The 21,921-nt window shown below is 57.2% G+C and overlaps 13 protein-coding genes across 13 annotated transcripts; 6 read left to right on the plus strand and 7 right to left on the minus strand.

Annotated features, from left to right (window-relative positions):
* Nucleotides 1-33: 33 nt before the first annotated feature.
* Nucleotides 34-553, plus strand: PHYSODRAFT_483770 (hypothetical protein; the record flags this gene model as incomplete). Its single annotated transcript, XM_009521193.1, has 3 exons — nt 34-84; nt 152-256; nt 329-553. The coding sequence occupies 3 exons, from the start codon at nt 34-36 to the stop codon at nt 551-553; spliced, it is 381 nt and encodes a 126-aa protein (XP_009519488.1).
* A 365-nt stretch (nt 554-918) lies between these two features.
* Nucleotides 919-1,901, minus strand: PHYSODRAFT_325341 (hypothetical protein; the record flags this gene model as incomplete). The annotated part of the gene is made up of 2 exons (XM_009521194.1): nt 919-1,797; nt 1,875-1,901. 2 exons carry the CDS (start codon nt 1,899-1,901, stop codon nt 919-921), a joined length of 906 nt encoding a protein of 301 aa, XP_009519489.1.
* A 168-nt stretch (nt 1,902-2,069) lies between these two features.
* PHYSODRAFT_311279 (hypothetical protein) lies at nt 2,070-3,371 on the plus strand (the record flags this gene model as incomplete). The annotated part of the gene is made up of 1 exon (XM_009521195.1): nt 2,070-3,371. The coding sequence occupies one exon, from the start codon at nt 2,070-2,072 to the stop codon at nt 3,369-3,371; it is 1,302 nt and encodes a 433-aa protein (XP_009519490.1).
* Nucleotides 3,372-3,424: 53 nt separating this feature from the next.
* On the minus strand, nt 3,425-4,869 carry PHYSODRAFT_344650 (hypothetical protein; the record flags this gene model as incomplete). The annotated part of the gene is made up of 2 exons (XM_009521196.1): nt 4,600-4,869; nt 3,425-4,513 (listed from the first exon to the last, which is right to left on the minus strand). The coding sequence occupies exons 1-2, from the start codon at nt 4,810-4,812 to the stop codon at nt 3,425-3,427; spliced, it is 1,302 nt and encodes a 433-aa protein (XP_009519491.1). The 5' UTR covers nt 4,813-4,869.
* A 1,302-nt stretch (nt 4,870-6,171) lies between these two features.
* Nucleotides 6,172-7,881, plus strand: PHYSODRAFT_311281 (hypothetical protein; the record flags this gene model as incomplete). The annotated part of the gene is made up of 1 exon (XM_009521197.1): nt 6,172-7,881. The coding sequence occupies one exon, from the start codon at nt 6,172-6,174 to the stop codon at nt 7,879-7,881; it is 1,710 nt and encodes a 569-aa protein (XP_009519492.1).
* A 110-nt stretch (nt 7,882-7,991) lies between these two features.
* Nucleotides 7,992-8,684, minus strand: PHYSODRAFT_311292 (hypothetical protein; the record flags this gene model as incomplete). The annotated part of the gene is made up of 2 exons (XM_009521198.1): nt 7,992-8,327; nt 8,391-8,684. 2 exons carry the CDS (start codon nt 8,682-8,684, stop codon nt 7,992-7,994), a joined length of 630 nt encoding a protein of 209 aa, XP_009519493.1.
* A 182-nt stretch (nt 8,685-8,866) lies between these two features.
* Nucleotides 8,867-9,531, plus strand: PHYSODRAFT_487441 (hypothetical protein; the record flags this gene model as incomplete). Its single annotated transcript, XM_009521199.1, has 2 exons — nt 8,867-8,932; nt 8,995-9,531. 2 exons carry the CDS (start codon nt 8,867-8,869, stop codon nt 9,529-9,531), a joined length of 603 nt encoding a protein of 200 aa, XP_009519494.1.
* Nucleotides 9,532-9,604: 73 nt separating this feature from the next.
* PHYSODRAFT_487398 (hypothetical protein) lies at nt 9,605-10,867 on the minus strand (the record flags this gene model as incomplete). The annotated part of the gene is made up of 2 exons (XM_009521200.1): nt 9,605-9,817; nt 9,941-10,867. The coding sequence occupies 2 exons, from the start codon at nt 10,865-10,867 to the stop codon at nt 9,605-9,607; spliced, it is 1,140 nt and encodes a 379-aa protein (XP_009519495.1).
* Nucleotides 10,868-11,329: 462 nt separating this feature from the next.
* On the plus strand, nt 11,330-14,038 carry PHYSODRAFT_541798 (hypothetical protein; the record flags this gene model as incomplete). The annotated part of the gene is made up of 2 exons (XM_009521201.1): nt 11,330-11,415; nt 11,533-14,038. 2 exons carry the CDS (start codon nt 11,330-11,332, stop codon nt 13,946-13,948), a joined length of 2,502 nt encoding a protein of 833 aa, XP_009519496.1. The 3' UTR covers nt 13,949-14,038.
* Nucleotides 14,039-14,188: 150 nt separating this feature from the next.
* PHYSODRAFT_253154 (hypothetical protein) lies at nt 14,189-15,581 on the minus strand (the record flags this gene model as incomplete). The annotated part of the gene is made up of 4 exons (XM_009521202.1): nt 14,189-14,924; nt 15,004-15,296; nt 15,378-15,461; nt 15,504-15,581. 4 exons carry the CDS (start codon nt 15,579-15,581, stop codon nt 14,189-14,191), a joined length of 1,191 nt encoding a protein of 396 aa, XP_009519497.1.
* Nucleotides 15,582-15,678: 97 nt separating this feature from the next.
* On the plus strand, nt 15,679-16,535 carry PHYSODRAFT_482173 (hypothetical protein; the record flags this gene model as incomplete). The annotated part of the gene is made up of 2 exons (XM_009521203.1): nt 15,679-16,270; nt 16,354-16,535. 2 exons carry the CDS (start codon nt 15,679-15,681, stop codon nt 16,533-16,535), a joined length of 774 nt encoding a protein of 257 aa, XP_009519498.1.
* A 517-nt stretch (nt 16,536-17,052) lies between these two features.
* On the minus strand, nt 17,053-18,086 carry PHYSODRAFT_484827 (hypothetical protein; the record flags this gene model as incomplete). Its single annotated transcript, XM_009521204.1, has 2 exons — nt 17,053-17,215; nt 17,308-18,086. 2 exons carry the CDS (start codon nt 18,084-18,086, stop codon nt 17,053-17,055), a joined length of 942 nt encoding a protein of 313 aa, XP_009519499.1.
* A 3,220-nt stretch (nt 18,087-21,306) lies between these two features.
* PHYSODRAFT_403175 (hypothetical protein) lies at nt 21,307-21,621 on the minus strand (the record flags this gene model as incomplete). The annotated part of the gene is made up of 1 exon (XM_009521205.1): nt 21,307-21,621. A coding segment is annotated over one exon (315 nt), but the record flags the coding sequence as incomplete, so codon positions are not given.
* Between the last annotated feature and the right edge of the window lie 300 nt (nt 21,622-21,921).

The following is a 21,921-nucleotide window of genomic DNA, read 5'->3' on the forward strand; positions in this document are numbered from 1 at the left end:
AAAAAAGGGTTACGATTGCAATTACCCGTGGCAATGGTGGACGTCGATGAGCACGAGCGCTTCATGCGCGAAGCCCTGCTCGAGGTAGGCGGCATCGGGACGTAGTCTATTGACTGTACAGTTATGATACTCAATTGCGTTTCATCCACAGGGCGAGAGAGCGCTGGAGCGGGCGGAGGTGCCGGTGGGGTGCGTGTTCGTGTACAAGGGCGAGATCATCGCACGCGCGTCCAACCGCGTGAACGAGCTGTTCAACGTGAGTATCTTTCATAGCAAATGACTATCGGTCCATAGATCACTGGGATAATATATTGGGTTATGACTGCAGGCAACGATGCACGCTGAGATCGTGGCGATTGAGTCCATCGCCGCCACATACGGCGACAAGGCGAAAGAGGTGCTGGCCGAATGCACGCTGTATGTGACGTGTGAGCCGTGCATCATGTGCGCGGGCGCACTCGCGCACGTGTTCATTAAACACGTATACTTTGGCTGCCACAACGACCGCTTTGGAGGGTGCAGCTCCGTGTTGAATCTGCACGAGCGCAGGTGAGAGACTCTTGGCGTGCTTAGCTCTGTGTGTGTTGGTGTTAACGGAACTCTTGTCGAGCAGCGCGCTTCCAAGCAGCAAAGTGCACCGCGGCTTTCCGTGCGTGTCGGGCATCCTCAAGGAGGAAGCCATCACGCTGCTGAAGAAGTTTTACACCAGCGAGAACCCACGAGGTATGTAGTGCTCGGTAAGTGACCAAGACTGCGTTTTGCACTAACTTCGGCCAACTGTGCTTGTGATCCTGCAGTTGAAGACTCCAAGAAGAAGCGGAAGAAGCGCGGACCAGGAAGCGAGGAAATGGAGCTGCCTGCAGCAGTTGACAAGGCTTGAGTGCATCTAAAACATTCTAGATGATATAGACTTCTATTCTATTGCTTGCACTGCTGCTTCTTGAGAGCATTTGCGTACGGCGGGTTGATCGGCTTCTGCAGAGGCTCCTGATGGACATACTTGGCCGCGTCGCCCTGCGCGGCATCGCTTCCCTCGCCTTCGTCGAGCGGGTACGACTGGTCGGCATCGTAACCGAACACATCGCCAGCGCCCAGGAAGACGACATCCACGCAGACGCCGCGCTCCGCTGATACGTTGCTGGTGTGCCAGTCGTCAGCGTCGTCCGCGTCCTCGACGTAGCGCAAGTCCAGCAAGTTCCGCTCCATGTCCGGAACGAATCCCTCGGGCAGATGGAAATCCTGGCACACGACGAACGACTCGAAGCTCGAGTTGCGACTGGTCTTGGGCTTGGCGCACGTGACCTTGCTGAAGAAGCGGCGCAGCTGGGCATACAGCAGCGACACCTCCTTGCCTCGGAAGAGCTTGGCCACGAAGGTGCCGCCGTCCTCCAGGATCTGCAGGCTGATGTTGAGTCCCGCCAGCACGAGCTGCGCCTGCAGATACTCGTCCAGGTCGTGCAGCCCGAGCACGTCGGGGGCGCCGTCGCTCACGACGACCTGCGCCTTCTGGCCTTGGAACTGCGCCACGATCTCGTCGGCCGTGGCCTTGTGCGTGATGTCGCCCTGCAGCTGCACGACGCCGTCCAGCGGCGCCATCTCCATGAGGTCCACGGCGATGATGGTGCTGTCCTTGGGCACGCGCTCTGCGATCACCTGGCTCCAGCCGCCGGGGGCCGCGCACAGGTCCACGACGCGGGTGGCGCCGCGCAGCAGCCCGAACTTGTCATCCAGCTGCAGCAGCTTGAAGGCCGAGCGCGCGCGGTAGCCCTGCTGCTTGGCCTTGCGGTAGTAGATGTCCTGTCGAGCATTGAGAGGGAGGCGGGGTGAGCAGGTAGCAGGAGAGAGAGAGCAGGCCGACAGAGCTGGAGACGTACACGTTTATCCTTGGATGTCTTACCCATGGCCACCGATAGTTCCACCCTCGTTAGAGTCTAACGTTTATGCCATGTGATTGGTGGAAATGCAGGATTACACGACGCTGCTATTCGTCGCATATGGGTTCTTCCGACTTGCGCTACAGCTCTATCTAGCCATTTTCCAAAGTTTTGCAGAACATCTGCGCGCTGTTCATGAGCTATTACCATCCCAACTCGAGCCACACCAACTTCCACTCGGGCAGTGGCGCCTCCTACGCCTACCCTAACTACACCTCATACCCTGCCTACGCTTCCTACGCGCAGCAGCCGCCGCCGCAATATTCGTACACTCAAGCGCCGCTACCGCCTCCGCAGCAGCAGCCCCAGGCAATTCCGTACGCCGTGCCGATCGACGCCGCTCCAATGGCTACGCCTCCCGCCCAAGAAGCGCTCGACTATTCGCGCCCTCAGACTTGGCGCAACATGCCACAGCAGCAGGAGAGAGGAGCCAACGTCAGCACCGCCGCCGGCCGACCGCCAAGCTTCAAGACGGAGCCAACGCAGCGCGCGGGCCGCTCGTCCAGCAACGCCAGCGCTTCGAGCCTTGACAGCACTACGCCCTCGTCCACCTACAGCGATGCGGCGATGGCTGCTAACGCGTCGCTGGCTGCTGCTGGAGTCGCTGCTGGTGCTGGCTATGCCGGCGAGAGGAACAGTGTGTCCAGTGCGACGTCCAGCGCCACCAGAAGCAGCGTGGACGCCGCGGTGGACACGATGTGGGAAGCGCGCCGCGCCCGTGAAAAGGCCGAAGAGGAGGCCGACCAGAAACTGCTCGACGCTGTGTGCAAGGCGTCGTTAGCCGAGTTCAACGAGCGGGAGCGCGCTCTCAAGGTGTACGAGTCGGAGACGTCGCAACGGTCACTGGAGCACCAGACGTCTTCGGCGGCGCTGCAGCAAGCCAAAGCTGAGGCGGAGCAGCGCAAGCGCGCGGCCATGCAGACCGTGATTGACAGCAAGACGCGCGCGAAGCAGATGAGCGAAAAGGCTCGTGAGGCCACCTCGCTCTACGAGCAAAAGAACAGCGAGCGCCTCGCCAAGCAGGCCGAGCTTGAAGCAGCCAAGATGCGTGAAGCGCAGGAGGCAGAGCTACTCGCCGTACAAAAGCGCAAGGACGAAGCCATGCGGAAGCGCTCCGAGGCGGAGCAAAAGGCTCGTGAGGCGCGTGAGAAGGCGGAGGCGATGCGGCGCCAAGCCTTCCAGGCGGCGTCCAAGGTCCGCGCGAACTCGCGACGTCAGATTGAGACGCAGCTTAGCGAGGAAGAGGCCCAGCGCCAGCGTGAGATGCAACGCAAGCTGGAAGAAATCGAGCGAAACAAGGAGCTCGCTCACCAGCGGAAGGAAGCGGCCGCCAAGAAGGCAGAGGAGGCTCGCCGTCGTGCTGAGGAGCTGCGCCTGAAGGCTGAACAGGCTCGAGCAGGAGTGAAGACCATGGCAGCCCCCACTTCTTCAGCTTAAATGTTAGCGCATGGGCTTTCAGTTAAATATATTAATGCTTATCAATGAGCAAGTTAAGCCGTTGTAGTGTCACCTCCGCTAGAGTAGTGCGTGGGCGACGAAGAATGGCGCTTCGTATGGTCTTCCAGACTAGCGCTAGAGCTGTACGTGCCGTCGGAGCCGCTAGTTCGGCGACAAGACAGCGAGCGGCACCGAATTTCCTCCTTGAAGGCATTTTTCTGTTTGGTGCACAGCCAGTCTTCGTCGGCGGTGACTGCGTCTTCCTGGTTGCTGGCACTATCCTCGACTGCGTCCTGGAACCAACCATAAGATAGCAAGTCGGTGACGGTGGGCCGCATAAGCGCGTCTGTCACAAGCACATTCTTCAGCAGCCCCTTCGCTTGGTCGGAAATGTACGCAGGGTAGTTGATGTGGTTGCGTGACACGTCTCGGCGCAGTCGGTGGAAGTCCGAGTCATCGAAAGGTGCGCATCCTGTCAGGAGCGCAAATATGAGCACACCCACGCTCCACACGTCGGCAGGGCCTCCGTGGAAGCCGTTGCGAGCAGCTTCAGCTGTCGTGTGGAGGAAAAGGATCTCTGGGCTGCAGTACAGCGGCGTGCCGCACACTGTCTTGAGCGGCTGCTCACGGAAGGCCACCACTTCAGACAGTCCAAAGTCAATGAGCTTCACTTTCAAGTCTTTAGTGATCATGACATTCTCCAGTTTCAAGTCCCGGTGGAAGACGTTGCGCGCGTGGCAGTACTCGAGCGCCGACAGCAGCTGGCGGAAAACCCCGGCGGCTTGGTCCTCCGGCATCTTGCCGTTCTCCAGCAGATGCTCCAGCAGGTCAGAGCCCTCGACCAGCTCGTGGACGATGCAGATCCGGTGCGACGTCTCGTAGGCGCCCAGGTACTTGATGATGTTGGGGTGGTCCAGCGACTTGGAGATCTCGAGCTCGGACACGAGCTTCAGCAGTCGTCGTCGCACGCGGTGCACGGCCTTTTCAGGCACATACTGGCCGTCAGCCACCATGGAGCGCCGCGCCTCCACCATCCCGACCTTGTCGAACACCTTGACAGACACGCGCTCGCCCGTGGCCGTGTCCACGGCTTCGTAGACCTTGGATGTCGCACCGGTGCCCAGCACGCGTCCGAACGTGAGCTGCAGCCACACAAAATCAAGTCGCAAGAGCAAATCGTCAATCTCAGCTCTCACCACACACACAGGGGGAGATTCGCGCTACGTACGCGCTGCTCGAGCTCCTCCTCGCCGATCATGTCGCCGATGAGCGCGCGCAGGCGGTCGTCGATCGACCGCTTGGCCGGCTTCTTGTGCGGCGCCGGCCTGCGCCCCAGCGGCGCGTGGACTTTGGCCGACATTTGCGGCGAGCCCCGCTGCTGGTCGCTCAGGCAGAAGAGCGACGCGTAGCCGCCCACCAGCGTGTCTAGCAGCGACGCCATGCCGTCGGATCCGGTTCGCGTGGGTCTCTGTGGTTCCGCTCGACGGCCGGGTGTGCCCTGAAGGCCGCAAAATGCAAAGTGAGCTGACAATCCGAACCGCCACGCCACGCGATACTGACATCAAGTACAAACGATCCGAGCTATTTTGAGCCAATCACGAGACGCGAGTGGGATCCCGCGTATAAAACGCACACCCTACCTCAGACGCTGAGGATATTCCTCTGATGTATTTGCTAGTCTATCATTCGGCATATGGGGGCATACATTTTCCAAGTCATTTTATCTCCTCAAAACTCATACACTACCATAGTGCATATTACGCACGCTCTGCAGAGTCCACGTGCGGAGACCCTTCAGCGCATTAAGCTCGCGTCCACAAGACTGCGGGGGTTCTTTTTTTTTGGGGCCGCAACGGCCGCGAGATGGCTGGCTGCTGCTGCTGCTTGCTGCCTGGGCTGGACTTGAGCCTGCTGGACTTGAGCCGAGTCGGTCTTGCAGTCGCGAAACGCCATCGTTTCGCCCGCACTGGCGTGGCAACGCGTGCTCGGGTAACCCGCGTCGGGTTGATCCGAAGCCTCCGGAACCATCCATCAGCGGTCTCTCGCGACTGACGCTTGCGACCTGTACTACTGTGGGCGTCGTATAGGACTGCGTCGAGTCTCCATTGGAGACTCTCCAATGGTGAGGCCCTCAGGCTCATAGCCCTCAGTGAGGGCTATGAGCTAGCCAACGCTACCAACTTTGCCGTGTGCTTTGTTGCCTTAACCATGCTGAGCTTCGCTTCAACTAGAAGTTCAGGTGTAAGGCGTCATTGCACGCAGACGCCAGGGTGCGGCCTGGATTCTTCAGGGCACTATACTGTAAATTGTGCAGTGTTCTACCATACATGCAATACAGTAATTTGCCTCAATAGCGCAGTCGTGGCATCGAATACCCTGCTGAAACGAGTATCTGTGCACACCCCAAATCCAGCCAATGAGAGTTCAGCTAGCCTCTCCTATGAAATTATCTTAGAGAATGTATAAATGGAGCCATTGCGCTATTGAAGCAAATTACTGTATTACTACGCAGTTCAACACCACAGTGGTGACTGGCAGACGCCGTGGACTACCTACCTGACAACATCAAGGCTTTGAACAGCTCCTCGCAGCTTGGGCGACCTACTTTTTCGCACGTAAGAATATATAGTAAGATCGTTTTCGCGCGCCTCGCCTACGGCTCAATCGATCGGATTGAACCATGCCATCCTCCCACTCCTCGACGACGAAACTCTGTCGCTGCTACGGTGCGTACATGTACCACATATGTGGTACACTTAGTCTGAACTTTAATCTGCTCGCGATTAATGCGACCAACTGCATGACGGAGCCTTCGCCGCTGCTCCGGGAGGAAACGTCTGCCGAGCCGCCGCTACTGCGCAGCGTACCCAGCGCCGGCAGCTTCACGCGCCTCCCTGTTACGCCCATGACGCCGCACTCGCCCGGCTCCCCGTCCGCCTTCTTCTACCACACAGCCACCGCCAACATCGTCGTGCTGGCGCCGCCGTCGCCCAGCGACTCGAACGTCTCCAGCGCTGCAACTACCGGGGGCTGCGGCGCCTGCAAGACCCTCAGGCGATGGCTGCGCATGAACGTGGTGCAGCGCGTGCTGTCGGCGCTGGTGCTGGTGCCGCTCATCACGGTCTTCCTGTGGCTGTCGCCGGCCTTCGCCACCGCCACGTTCTGCACGTTCGTGACCAGCATCTGCTCGTTCGAGTACGCGTGGCTGCAGCACCGCATCTACCTGCGCATCATGACCAAGATGAACGCCTGCGAGCCGCACCTTATGGGCAGGGACGCCAACAGCGACGGAGACAACAGCAGCTCCGACAGCTACAGCCGCAGCACGCGGAGCGAGAGTGGCAGTGACGGGGAACGGAACATCGACGACAACGTAACAGGCAATGTGTATGTAAACAGAGGACGCACCACTGGCAGCGCAAGCGGCGAGACCGTCCAGTCGTCGCCGCTGTCGCCCCCACTGTCTTCCAGACCAGCCGCTGTCTCTCCACAGCTAGAAGGCATCCCCCGCCAACGAAGACCCAGCCATGGCAGCAACGTGGGAGACCACGAAGACTATCTGAACCATCCGAGTTTCTCGAAATGTGCGGTGTCCCAAATCGCCGATAAGTACTTCAATCAGAACGAGTGGATTGCTGCGTTGGTTCTAGCAGCACTCACCACCGTCGTGACCACGACAACGTTCCTCATGTACGTAAACCACATTCCGGAGCTGCAGGAGAAGCAACTATTCAAGTTGAGGTGGTTCTACAGCATCGCCACCGACTACGTCACTGCTCTCTGCGCGTTTTTCACGCCGAATTGGAGATATGCCTTCATCTGCATCGTCGAGAAGGCAGTCTTTACATTGCTGACCATGCATTCGACTGCGTGCCCGATCAACCGATTCCGCTGTGGTGTTTCGTTGGAGCCGGCCCAAGTTTTCCTCTCGGGTGTTGTGGTTATCGTGCTTTTCCGTCTGCAAACAACACGCACTTCCGGGCCCGCGACATTCCTCCACATTGCGCTGGACATGCTGGGCTACTTGTACATCATTGGCAGCCTTTCCGTTATTGTGGCTTTCGTGGATGACGAGCGTCTTGAATCGTACCGCAAGTTGCTGATTGTGCTGCTCTACGTCGTTTGGGCGTCAGATACGGGGGCTTATCTTACGGGTAAAATACTGGAGAGATGTCACTACAGCTACTACAACCCACTGGCATCGCACCTGTCCAAGAACAAGGACTACGAAGGAACTCTTGGAGCTATTTTCTTTGGTGTGACGGCGATGTTCATCTCGTCGGATTTACTTAGCGTGCCGGGGTCGGCGATTGCACAAATTGGATTCACGGTGCTGGCTGTGATAGTTGGACGACTTGGAGATCTATTTGAAAGTTTGCTGAAGCGTGCTGCCGGGGTAAAAGACTCTGGGAAATTGATTCCTGGCCATGGAGGCGTGTTGGATCGCATTGATGCGCTCATGTTTGCATCGCTAGTGTTTGCCAGATATTACGCGTCTATTGTCATGTGACGCCAGGCTTAAGCTGCAAGAGTTTTTAAACGAAGCTGCAGAAGTTATTATTCGTGAGATTATTGTGAGCTTTCTTCGTTACGTTACGGAGCTCTTCGCCAGCTCTTTGCCTACGGCCATGGCTGCAGGAGCTCCCTCGCAGCCTTTTCAGCTGCGAGCTCGCCGTTCAGAAGCTTCACCAGGGTCAACGCGAATTTGATCACGCTCCCGGGGCCTTGGCTCGTGACGCAGCGAGTGTCCACGACAACGTCTTCGTCCACGAACTCGCGCGTCATCTCTCGCTCGTGCGAAAGCGAGCACGTTGCACGTTCACCAAGCAGTCCATGCGGGTTCAGCACAACCGCGGGTGCCGAAGAGCTCGCAGCAATCCAGCGGCCAGCTTGCTTTTGCCAAAGCAGCATCTTGATCACCAGGTCCGAGTCGCGCACATGGCTGGCTCCAGCTCCCTGTTCATCCCCGTCACCCCGTCAGTGATCAGTGCCATTTCACGAGGTTGAATATTCACTCACCCCTGGCAAGACGATCAGCTCGAAGGTCTCGAAGCTGCACTCCTCGATAGGCTTTTCGGCCTGGACGCGCAGGCCGTAGTTGCCCATGATAATGTTGTTTTTCGTTCGACCAACAGAACCAACAACGACATGGAGTCCGCCGCGGATCAAGACATCGGAAAGTGCCAGCGTCTCGAGCTCCTCGCTGCCGTCTGCCACCACGATCAAAGCCCGAGGCTTAACGTGGGGCAGAGCTTGCACCGGTAAATCCTCCTCCCCCAGCGCAGTGTATTCGGACGAGCCACCAGCCATCATGGTTGTCACGCAGATTCGGTTGTGAGCTGAGAAAGAGGACGCCGAGCTGCAACACGCAGCTTCAAGACCGTTAGGACGAATTTCTCGTGGTTTTTGGGAACAGGCAAGATGAACTTCAACTAGCCTGGTCCACCAACGTGTACTGGGGGCGCGCACATCCAAGCTTTCTCTGAAGAAGCAACATGGACCGAATTGCGCAGGCGATCAGTGAGATCGTGAACCCCAAGCCGACCGCGCTCGTTCCAGTTGTAAGGACTGCGATCCCCAAGGTAACGGCGTTCTGCACTGGTAACATGATAAATGCACGCAGGCCGTGGGCAGTGAGGAGATCGAGGTGGCTGCTCTCTGCGATATCTTGGCTCGCGGCGGCGTGCGCGTGACTGTCGCCAACGTCGATGGCCATCTCCACCACATCGTGAAGTTGGCCAAAGGGACGGACGTTCAAGCGGACAAGCCGATCGAGTTCTGCGTGAACGACGAGTACGATGTCATTGCAGTCCCCGGAGGCCCCGGTGCTAAGACCTTGGGGGCTTGTCGGACGCTGGTCAATCTGCTGAAGGAGCAGAAGGGGGCGGGAAAGCTGTACGCTGCGGTTGGTGAAGCCGTTTACGACGTGCTCTTCCACAACGCCCTTGTCGAGGGCCCCATGGCTGGCCATCCGACCGACAAACTGGTCATGGCCGACTTGTACTCGGACGACAAGGTGGTGATCGCTGAGAACTGCGTGACGAGTGAAGGCCCCGCGACAGCCATCGCCTGGGCTGTGACTCTGGTCGAGCTGCTTCGGAGCGAAAAAGTCGCGCGCGAGATCGCCAAAGACATCTCGTTCGAGCCCATCAAGAAGTAAGCGGAGTGAGTGAAAGGAAGGCTAGCTGGATTAAATGAGATAGGACGTGCGGATGCTAGGTACCGTAGCTAGTCTATACTTTACGCAAGGAAACACGGAGAACAGGCAGTGTCAACACAGCTTCTAGCGAGCCATCTCCTTGGTCCACTTGAAAAGGCAGCTTTGTCTTGAACAGATACTTCCCCGGCACGAAAACGCTCAAGACGGAATCTGAGAGATCCACAGCAATCCGCTCCTCTGACTTCATCTTGGGCACGAATACGGCGGCGACAACCTCGTCCTCACGCTGGCCTGGAAGGAGCTCGAAGTGAGGCGTCTCCAATTCAGTTTGAGGGCTAGCAGCGTTCTGCCCCAGGGTCTGACTGCCGTTTAGCGCCTTACACCGCGACGCCTGCTCCTTTGTCAGGACCATTCCTTTGTAAAAGTGCCGGCCCAAACTGTCCTCGAGATGAATGTCCAGCTCAGCATCCAGTCGATTCTGAAGTGCTACGACGTCTCCTGAGGCTATCTCGACTCTTCTTGTCTTGTTGACGCCCCGTACAACGTACAGGAAACTGCTTCCGCGCGACCACGCCGTGTCGCGCTGACCTTCCTCATGAAGGTGCGAGGCAGCGCTGAACGGGTTCTGCTTCGGCAGTAGCAGCATCTTGGCGCCAATTATGCGCGACTGCACAGCAAACTCCCCGTTCATATCTGCGTAGTCGTTGGCGCACGTGAAGATAGCGGGGATCCCCGAATCCGCGATGCGATATAGATCCGGCAGCCAACTGAAGAGCAGCTCGTGGCGATTCGAGTCCACAAAGTTGCCGAAGCCCGTGTTGTAGCCCACAATGATTGAAGATCCGGGCGTGCAGTCGCTGAAGGCCTGTGAATCCTGGAAATCTCCAAACGTCCCTCGGAAGTGGCGGACCGTCAGGTTCTCGGGCAGATCCTCCTTGCGTCTGGCGGCGTCCTGTTCGTCGACTTCGGGGCCAATGAAGAAAAGCGTGACGCTGGCCTTAGCGAAGAAGGCGGCCACCTCGCACCAGTAGTTGGTGATGCGCCACACGCGCTGCTCCGCCTTCTGCGAGGCGCCCACCACCAGCACGCGCAGCTCCGGGCCCGAGCAGAGCTGCAGCAGCTGCGCCACGTACAGCAGCGTGACGGGGAAGCTCAGCGCGTCCAGCATCGACGGGTCGAACGTGGCCGTGGCCACCAAGTCCACATGGTCGCTGGGGCAGCTTCTCGAGGCCAGAAACTCCTTCCAACCCCCGGAGAAGTCCACGCCGCGCGCAGGGAACGCCGGCAGCTGCGGAAACGCCTTGGTCTCGAGCCAGCGGAACGTGCCGGAGTACATCCCATCGCCTCGCGGATCCAGCTTGAGATGCTGCGCGTCGGTGGCGACGGCGACGGCGTGCGATGCAGCGGCCGCAGACGAGGTTGGTCGTTGGCAGCGAGACTTCTTGCCCATAACGTTAGCACTTCGACTACTGCAATCCCAGAATGCGATCTTGAAGGGGCGCGATGGGATCCAGCAGCGCGTTCACAAATTACAACCTGTTGATGAAAAGTTCTATTTATTGCAAATCTAAGCTGTTGGACTGCAAATATAGCCGCATACAGAGCGCAAGTGATTACAGGACCGAATTTTGCACACAGCAAGCACCGAGGGGGGCGAAGAGCTCACAGAGAGCCAAGTGACCCCGAAACAGCCCGGCCCTCGCAGCGCACCCCCAGGCAGAAGCAAGCCCCGCGAGCCGCGCAGTGCAGTGAGCGCCCGTGTGTGTCGTGTCGTGCGTGTCGTCGTCTGTGGTCCAGCATGGCGGACATGAACCGCCGCAAGGGGGGCGTCCGCTCGCAGCAGAGCTACATGCAGCAGCAGGCGGCGGCGGCGTCCCAGCAGCCGTTCTCGGCCTACCAGCAGCAGCTGCAGGCGCAGGCCCAGGCACAGAACCCCTACCAGTACCAGCAGTACCAGAAGCAGCAGCAACAGCAGCAGCAGCTACAACAGCAGCAGCAGAGCAAGGCGCCGGGCTTCCACCCCAATAGGAGCGGAGGATACCGCAACGCCGGCGCCGCCGCCCGCCCTGGCGGCGCCCAGAAGCCCTCGATGACCGGAGCCAAGATGGGCATCAAGAGCGGTATGACGGTGGAAGATCTCAAGCGACTCACGCAGAAGAGGATGCAGCAGTCGGCGGCGTCCAACCCCGCCACGCCCAAGACCGCCGCGCCCGAGGGCTTCTCGTCCTCGAGGCCGGTCACGCCCAAGATCAACATGGCGGTGGTCAACGCCACGTCCACCCCGGCAGCGGTGGCCACCCCGCCGGTTATCCCCAAGACCGGCATGTCGGTGCAGGAGCTCAAGCAGTTGACGGCGCTGCGCGTAGCGTCGCAGAACGTGCCAGTACATGCCAGCGAGGTGACCGGTCTAGTGAGCAAGGCGGTGCTCAGCAACGCCGCCAAGTCGCACTACCGCGACAGCTTGCGCAGCTCGCTCACTCCCGGCAGCACACCCAAGCGCGCGCACCACACTCGAAGCAGCAGCAGCACGCAGTTCGGTAGCGCGCAGTACAGCGGCTTTGGCAACCAGTCCAGCGACCTCAGCCGCAGCCATGGCCCGAGTGATCTCAGCCGTAGCCATGGTCCGCTGAATTCAGGATCGTCGGGCGACGTGATTCCTGTGCGCGGACACCGCAGTCGCTCGCGCAGCTCGCAGCTGCCGAACGTCGATTCGTCGGGCGATAACATGCCTATGCGCTACTCATACACCGGCGGCCAGACCCCTGAAGACTACTTCTCTTCGTACGACTTTGGAGGAGGCAACTCGACATCGTCCCAGGAAACGGATCCTGGACGCGGCGGCCTCGACGATGGCGCTGCATCTGGCCGCAACTCGCTGCTTCAGTTCCCGGAAGATTCGTTCCCGCCGCCACCGCCGATGGACGAGAGTGGTGGCTTTGTTTCCACAGCTCTGCCGTCTTGGTCTCCGCCGCCCGCTCGAACCAAGAAACTCAATGCCTCCTCGGCAAGTAGCGGCGCGACCTTCTACAACCAGCAGACATCGTACTATAATATCGCGTCAAAGGACGACTCGACCGCCAATGATGCTGCAGCAGGAGGAAGTCAAGGGCAGGACCAGAACGCGGTGCTGGCTCCGCCGCCTGGGCTTACAAGACGGCCATCGATGACGGTGCCCTGGCAGGTGGCTGAGGCCGTGCTCAACACGCCGCAAACCAATACTGGTCGGAAGAAGCTACTCGAATCCGATCTTGAGAGCAGCACGAGCGGACTCAACTCGTCCGCAGCTGAAGCTGCAGCGCAGCTAACGGGGCTTTCGTTGCAGCCGTCGTCGCGTAGTCGAGGTTCGCAGCCCCCACCACCCCCACCGTCGTCTTCGGGCACGTTGTCAAGTTCGCCGCCGAGTTCTGGTGGCATGCCACTATCTGGAGGAGCCGCTGCTCGGCGCGGTAGCTTTGGCAATGCCGCCGAGTTTTTCAAGTTCCGTCGACGTAGCAAGAGCCGCCTTGAGCTGGCTCGCGACATGTCGTTCGGTGACAACGGTGAGCAGGGAGGATACCCGAGCTACGGAACTGCGGGTGCTATGCCTGGCATCGCTGAGCGTCATGGAGACGCCGAGGATGGAGCTCATGATGATTCGGCCTCAGATGCGAGCTCATCAACATCAGCTAACGATGAATCCAGCTCGCAGGACTACACGGACGAGGACGTTGTGCAGGTGACTGGCGGCTACGATGACAACACAGAGATCTCGGGAAACTTCGTCTCGTTCTACAACGCTGCTCGTCAGCAGCAAGGCGGACTTTCGGCGTTATCGATTCCCCCGCCGCCGCCACCTCCTCCGATGGGAGATGACGACGATGATGCGTCGACAACATCGTCGACCAAGGGCAACGGCTTTCCCATGATGAGCCCGAACGGTGCTCGCTTGCGCAAGGTAGCAGAATTGGCACGACGGGGCAGCTTGAGCAGCGAGGACAAGACTCGCGCAAAGGACGAGATTATTCAGAGCTCGCTTGGGATCGGTGCAAACAATGCCGCGCGCCTGCTTGCCACTAAGAAGGAGGACCGAGGAGACCGCGTCCCTGCCACGGCTCCGCCGCCCGGATTCCCTGGCGTTCCCCGTACGACACCGAAGGCCTCTGGCAAGAAGATGCTCGCACCTGGATCTGGGATCGTGCGCAGCAGTGCGTCCTCTTCATCGAGTACTTCTGCCGGCGCGGCGGCAGCTGCTGCGGCTCTTGGTGCCACTCCTCAGAGGACCGAACCCGCTGCTAGCAGTAGTTTGGAGGAGCGTCTCGCTGCCGCGGCCCAGAGAGTGGCAGACTGCGTTGGCAAGGGTGATATGACTGGATTCCAGCAGGCTATGGACGAGCTCGACTGGCTTCGCAACGAGGCCAGTAAGCTCATGCGCGGTTGAGTGAAGCTTGACGTGGAGTGTGAGGTGCGTGAATCAAGCGTTAGTAGAGCAGCAGAAACCAACAAAAAAAGAAACAATCAACCATGGTGTAGATATCGAGAGGAGACCTTCCTATCGACATACGACAGACAAACAGACAGACAGCAGGTCTCCAGGCCCGACGTACCCAAGCAAACTCAAGATAAACAACAAGACACACTATCATAGCATGCATATCACTTTCGTAATACTTCGTGATCCTTACAGCAAGATCTTGTACTTCTCTGTCGATGGCACCTGGTTGACAGCAAGACGGCCGTCGTAGGACACGGAAGCAAACATCCAGGCGTCTCCTCCAGCAGCCCACCGCGCTGCGTACACTGCGTCTTCGTGCTCTTCAACGCGTCGAATGAGCGTATCTGCCACGGCGGCACCACCTGCGGTCTCGTCCATGAGATCGCGCTCGTCCAACTCAACCAGCGGTGATGACGAGATCGAGGACACGCGCCACAGAGCCAACGTTGCGTCCGAGCCCCCAGAGAGGACAAGCTGGTCGTGCTGCGGGTGATAACGCGTGCTCCAGACCCAGTGCGAGTGCGCGTTCATCGACAGCACCGGCTTGCGGGCATTGCGCAGGTCCCAGAACTTGAGTTTGCCATCGTCTCCACCGCTCGCAATCGCGTACGGCTTGTTCGGGTTGAAGTCGAGCGACAGGGTTGCGCTTGGGTGTGCGTCTTCCACACTGACGCTGTCTTGCTTTGCTCGGAGATCCCACGTGCGCACACTGCCGCCAAGGGCGAAGGCCAGCTGCGAAGAGTGGTGAGGGTCCCAAGCCAGCGCACTAGCCCCTCTCTTCGTAGTGCCTCCAAGCATCGACACGTCCAGCTCCAGTTTCTCCTGCGCCTCCACCGATCCACCGTCCAATTGCCACGTACGCAGCAAGGTCTCATGCGCCGATGCCAGCGTAGGCGAGTCTGCTGTTGCATCCCAGGCCACTCTACATTAGCCAATACAAAGCCCAAACGTCAGCTTTAGACCCCGATGTCAGTGTTAAATGCACTTGATTCGCCTCGTACTCGGACACCGGCAGCTTCTGCGCCGGGAACGCCGCCAACTGCGTCAGATCTTGAGCTGCAGCATCAACAGCGTGGCTGTCCTCTGCGTCTTCCCCCGAGGGGGCAACAGCCTCATCAGCGTCCGGCAGTTTCCAGAGCGAAGCTTCAGTCGCTTGTTCACGCTGCTTGCCGCACGTAACCAGCAGCTGCCGGTCCTGTGGACTCGGAGCCAGACTCAGCACCTCCCCAGGGTGACGGAACACTTGGCGCGTCGTGATGTCGCTGGCATTGTCGCTCACCTCCACCAGGTGGATCTGCAACAGGCAGACACAAAAATAATAGTCCTGAGTGTCCAGGTCAATGGATATGCTGCCAGTGTATCATACGCAGCATACCTGGTTGGGCTGGTTCAAGGTGCTCGTGCCCGCGAAGAACTGCGCGCGGTCCTTCTCCGCCAGCACCGGCTCCAGTGACCGCACCTGCTCCAATACAACACAATACAACCGGATCAATCAGCCCACAGAGCGCAGCAAAACCTCCGCTACATCTTCCATCACCGTGGCGCCGAAGCTGAAGCTGCACGCGCCGCCCCCGAACATTTTGGACTATAAAGCGGGTCAAAATCTATTAAAAGTGTAGCCACTTCTCAAATACCAAAACATTATGCACACATTAGACACAAATTAGTGTTCAATAATGTCGCTGCAGTTCCTGGGCCAAAAGTCGTGGCATCCGGCCAGCAAGGCCAACCAGAAGCGCGTCTGGGTGGCGGAGCAGCGCGCCAAAGAGCGCGAGGAGCGCGAGCGCGAGAAGGCCAAGGAGGTGCGCAAGGCGGCGGAGGCTCTGCAGGCCCAGCAGGCCGCCGCAGCAGCGGGGGACGCCGGCGCAGCGCGACGCGCCGCCAGTCAGCAGGTCAACTTCCTGTACGCGGCGCCTCCGGGGCTGCCAGAGGCCAAGGACGAGGCTCAGCACGCGAAGCAGACGCAGGGCGGGGAGGATGAGGCGGTGCGTGAGTTCAGACGCAGGGCCGAGAGGCGGGGAGAGCCGCAGCGGAAGCTCGAGAGATACGTGGGGCGCCGAGCGGAGGAGACGCTGACGATCAAGGACCAGGTGGAGCGGTTCCCCATCCTGAAGGACGCCCCGGTGGAGGGCAAATACACGGAGACGATCCGGGTCAACTTCAACCCGGTGGGGCTCTGGCTGCGCAATGTGCGCTGCATCCGCTGCGGGGAGTGGGGGCACCAGAGCGGTGACAGAGAGTGCAAACTACGGGACCATAATCCCAATGGTGAGGGGGTAGTTGGAAGTGAGAGAGTGAGATTTAGAGGGCAAAACGTTCTGATGGTGGGCATTATTTTGTGCGGGGTTTAGATGCTACGAGGCAGAGGTGGGAGGACCCAGTGACGGAGATCAACAAGCTCAAGTCTGCCAAGCAGGAGCTGGTGTTTCGACGAGGAGCGCTGCCGTTGGAGATGCAGGAGGCGGCGACTAATGAGTACGAGATCTTGCAGTCAGACGATGGTGAGCTTTCAAATGTTGCTTCTGTGGAGTGATGCTGTTGAGTCTGATGGCGGATTTTTTTCTTGCTGCTGGCAGAGGACGTGGAAGCTGCTGAGGACGCGTTTCTGGCTAATCTGTCGTCCAAGCAGAAGAGAAAGCTGATGAAAAAGCTTCAGAAAGAGTCACGAGGTGATTGGAGCAGCAGCGATAGCGATTCAGCTTCCGACGTATCGTTATCCCGTCGTCATCGCTCGAAGAAGAAGAAAAAGTCGAGCAAGCACAAACGCAAACACAAACGCAAACACCGCTCGCGAGGAAGATCCAAAGGTGGGGTGGAGAGAAGCAAAGAGTCCAGGAACCCGTCTCGACGTCGAGACGCATCGTTGTCACCTCAACATGGCCGTCAAAGTTATCGGCGCTCACGCTCACGGTCTCATGGAAGGGACGGCCAGCACCAAAGCTCTAGGACGTGATGAAACAAAGACAACGGACGTGCAAGTCACAGCAGAGGATCAAGCGGTGAATGGAAAAGAAGCAAGCTTTGTTCCTGAATTACTACGCCTGGATGTGCTACGGGACTGGAACGCCAGTAGCTGAGTGCACAGCGATAGCGACGCGAGCAGTGGCGCGAGGAACAGCAGGAAGTGCGCTGTTATGCACTGGTGGCCCCGTAGGTGGCACCCGCGACGACAGCCATCCCCGAGCCCATATTCGAGGCTGGAGGACGACTTCACTCCATTGTTACAGAGAAGCAAGCACACATATACAAGTTGCACGCTTATTAGCCGTGATCCTCAAGTTTAGTCACCCCAAACGACGACCCACCTGTCCTCCATAAGCGACCGGCAAAGATTGATCGCCAGCACCGCCGCAATGATCGCAGCTCCTTCTCCAGCACACGCGCGCACGGCGATATCCATGCACTGCACCGAGTGTGGGAGCTGGACGTGCTTGATCAAGACAGCGATGAGATACCAGATGATAACCAGGCCGGAGATCAAGTCTTGCGCGTAGCGTGAAGTCAGCAGCCCCAGCACGATGACAACGCAGAGATACGAGACGTAGGTCGTGAGGCCCAGGAAGTCGTGGTTCGAGTGCTGCATCGACATCGCCAGGTGGGTGAAGGCAACTGTCGTCACCCACGCGAAGTACGCAGAGATTGGAAGCTCATTACACAGGTACAGGGTCCAGTCAAACGGACCAGTCTCGCGCGCGTTCCGATCGTTCACGGCGTAGATGTACAGCACCAGCAAGGCCAGCCAGAGGGCGTAGATGATCACAGTCGCCGCGTACACGTGGCCCGACACGTACAAGAAGACCCAAATGGTGTTCAAGACGAAGGTCAAACCGAAGCACAGACGTAGCTGAGCTGGCTGGTTGGCTTCACCGAACATTGAGTAGCGCGGCGCGATGACATCGACGACGACGAGCACAGCTTCCAGTGCGTACACGAGAATCCAGAGCACGAACGCGTAGCTTGCTGGCGTGATCAGCGTTTCGTAGTCCCGCGCCACGGTGACGAAGCGCTTGGCGTACACGATGTTCACGACGGCTTGCATCACGAACAGCGCAGCATTGATGATGGCGAACCACGTGCCTTCCATGGTAGGCGTTGTTTGGAGTTCCGATCTGTGAGCGAGGCGGGCGAATGGGAAATGGTCGGGGCTATAAAGAAGCAAGACTGGGCAAGTCTAACGGTTTGATCATCCTTGTTCCCGACAGTTGGGAGTTCATCGAGAGACAAAGTACTCGCTCAGGAAGAAAGGCACTTGCAACTTCACACCGTCCCATAGTATCTTCTTCTAGGACCGAACTTCAACAAGGACAAATCGTACGTTTTCGAGAAAGTTGCGACGTCCACCTACTTAGCGCTACGATCGTCACGTTCGGGCCCAGCTTGGTCGTCGGTCCACCACCACGTTGCCCTCAATGATCGGAGAGATCTTCCCACCCGTTGTGCTCAACTCACGGAGCCATTTAGAGCTCCGAGCACATGCCCAGCGTCTTGATCTGGCACTCAACTCTGCGATGTTGGTCAGCCAGGGTCAAAACATCGTCTTCCATCCATATGTACTAAAGTGGTATACTACCTTATCTATTGTAGTCATACCTCGTGTTGCTTGAGCTCCATTGCTGCCCACGCGTGACACGTTGTCACAACTCTGTTGGTTCCACAATGAAGAACACGCCAGGCTTTCTGGTCTTCTGCATAGCGGACAAAGATCCCTCTCACGCTGCGGTTGTCAAGTGTCTTCCGTTTTCCCGGCGTCGCAGTTAACTCGAGTCGTTCGGGATGAGTAGGCGTCACGTAAGTGTACGCAAGCGAACCGAACACACGTAAGTTGCTGTAGTCGGGTTCCTTGCGGTGCCACCGTTCGTAGGGCGTGACATCTGCACGTCGAAGTGGGCTAACGTTGTTGAGGAGCGTTGCTGTGAGAAGAGCTTCTCCCCAAAACTGCTTGGGTAGTTGGGCCCCAATGAGTAGTGGCCGAACCTTCCTGAACAGTACTCGAAATCGTACTTCCGCGCTGCCGTTTTGCTCAGGTGTGTACGTTGTTGTTCCGCGACAATGGATACCCTTTGATCTGCAGTACTCTTTCCACTCAGGCGATATGAACTCGCCACCGTTGTCTGGGTTCACCTCTTGGATCCGACAGTTGTGCTTTGTCACTGCTGCCACTACATACTCCTTGAAATGTGCCAGTGCTTCCGACTTGTGGGTCAGCAGACGAGTAGCGACGATGCCAAAAAAATCATCAACGAGCACGAGAACATAGCGCTTGCCGCTAAAGGTTGGGACCTCAATCGGTCCCTTGACATCAGTGCACACCAACTCGTTGACGTGAGAAGCGCAGTTTCCGACTTAGTGTGCAGTGACTCCATAGACACTGCAATTGCCAGGACGTCGTAGTTGTCTAGCGATTCGTCTTCGTCTTTGACTGTGTCTAGTGCCGCCATGGCTGCAACGGGAGCTGGTGCGGTGGCTCCGCCCTCACGATCGTGCCTGGCCTTCATCATGCACACCTAGATGAAGTGGCCAGGCTTGCGCGGACTTCTGCTGGCCGTACGCCAGCTAAATGGATGGCTTGATTCTTGTCCGAAGTGCGCAATCGCGTTGCTGGGTTTGGAACAGCTTGGGCAATGCTGTACATGCTGACATCGGTGCTCGTCTTCGGCTAGGTGTGCCTGCATGTCCGAAGCGGTGTTGTTGTACTTTCGAGTGTCCATTTCCAGCAGGAGTTTGGTTTGAAGCAGAGGTCGGAAAACAATATAGCAATACAGTAATAATTGGGTTTCCAATAAAAATATTTATTACTGGACGCCTCGGTTTCCAATACAATATCATATTGACCCAATTATTGACAATAAATATGATAAAAGCCCGCTTGCATAGAGTTTTGATCTGATGATGTCAAGTTCTAGTCGCTAAGGGCATGGACATTTACTTTAATGCCATATTCAAGTAAGTACTTGAGTATTCCGTACCCAAGCGACTAGTATTTGCATTAGCTGTAAATACCCCTTGCACGAAAACAGCTAATACGCTTTTATAATGCTGTGAACATGTAACTACGCGTAGACTGGGACTCAGGTTGGCCCCACAATGAAACCCAGTGAGACCTCCACGACTAATAACTTGAATACCAAGGTAAATTATGCCACTCAACTGCTCGTTTCGAACGCTGCTGATACTGTCCTCGCTGAGGACGAAGAGGGCAATGAGTCCCCACCTTCTTCTCCCCCCTCTAAATCGATAAAACAGTATGTTCTATGCTCCAATACAATATAAATTACGGCAATATTTATTATTGTTTGTCCAAGAATTGTAATATTTATTGGGGCTTGACAGTGATCACAATACAATAAAATACGGTATTGGCAGACCTCTGGTACCGGTTGTTGAATGTAATGTGACTGAATTTTTCGCCATGAGTTACAATTTTACTGATATATTGAATGCTCGAGCACGATTTAGCCTGGTACTGTGGGGGATATTTAACGATGCCCACCCGGAAATTTGTTGCAATCGATTCAGCGGCCAACGGTGGCAACGCCAAAGCCACTTATAATGATTCGAAAGTATTTATCTACTACTGTAGCATGGAAGCAAGGACTAAGCAAATACTATACATTGATTTACGGTTGAAAGAGGTCGAAAGCTACGACGGCACTACCAGATGCGGCACGATAACCCTTGCTGTTACGTCAAGCCTCTTTCCTGTCTTCATTTATGGCGGCGACGGATGACTCGGACATGAAAGTTCTAGTTGATCAGCATGTGTGCAACGTCGGGAACACGCGCGCTGTCTACCAGTGCTCGCTGCGCTTGCTCGTGGCATCGGTCCCCGTGCTGCCTATACCGTTTTCTATATTAAACTCCAAGCCCGGTCATATTAAAATGACCGGCGGTCATTTTAATAAAATCTGATGCAAACCCGGCACTTCGTGCATATTTTTTTTGAAACCAATTTGGTAAAAGTATGAGTGTGTATAGGATACTTGGGGGCGGTCTGAGAAGCTAAGATACAAACATTTTCCGAAGCAATGCCCCTCTAGCAACCAGGGCGAAAATTCGCCGTGAGGATGCTGCTATACTAGTTATATGATGATGATGACGTATATTGGACAACTGGGTAACTTCAGAGTCCTAACAACCCTACTGCCGTGGTTTTACCCTTGGCCGATTCTCACTACTTACGTCTTCGTTTGCTGTTCTTCGGGGTCTGCCAGCAGAACCTGTGCGTCTCCCCTTCTATTAGACCATTCCACGAGGCCTTCTTGCAGAAGCTGCGGCATTCTGGGAAATGTCAAGTTGAGGTACTCTGGTGTTGGTTCCAGCGTCTGCCCAGACTCCACCGCCGCAGTTGCCAGACTACACGAACCCTGGTTTGCCGCTTTGGAGGTTTGCATCCATGACTCAACTCGGACCTTGTCAGTCATGTGTCTGCGTTTAAGAAACCAACCCCGTAGCCGAGCAGCCTGGGGAAGAGTACGAGTATTCAGCGTCCTTATCATGAGATCATTATCTCCGGCAACGTGAATTCCTTTGACTCCTAGTCTGTCAGCTGCACAGAGGAGATGAAAAAGTGCCACGAAACTCGCTATGTTGAATGTACACTTTGGGGAAGGGAAGGCTAGACTAGTAGCCCAAATTGTGCTGTGCGGGTCGGCACAAAGTATTCCACCGCCGCCTCCAATTCTGGGAGAACCTCTAGCGCACCCATAGACGAATCCCACGACCGGGGGCCGCCTCACCAGCGTTGACGTTGGCAGCTGGAGCGCATTCTTCAGTAGCTCTCCATGGATGATTTTTGTGACTTGCCACTGTGCGTACGTTTTCCGTGTCAAAGGCGTACCCATAGTTACTTGCGTATGGCTACGCCGCAGTTTTGCTTTTAGCTGAGAGAGAAGGAGGTGCTCGTCAAACTTCGTGGTTGT

The sequence above is a fragment of the Phytophthora sojae genome (assembly GCF_000149755.1).
Source record: "Phytophthora sojae unplaced genomic scaffold PHYSOscaffold_2, whole genome shotgun sequence".
Classification (NCBI taxonomy): Eukaryota; Oomycota; class Peronosporomycetes; order Peronosporales; family Peronosporaceae; genus Phytophthora; species Phytophthora sojae.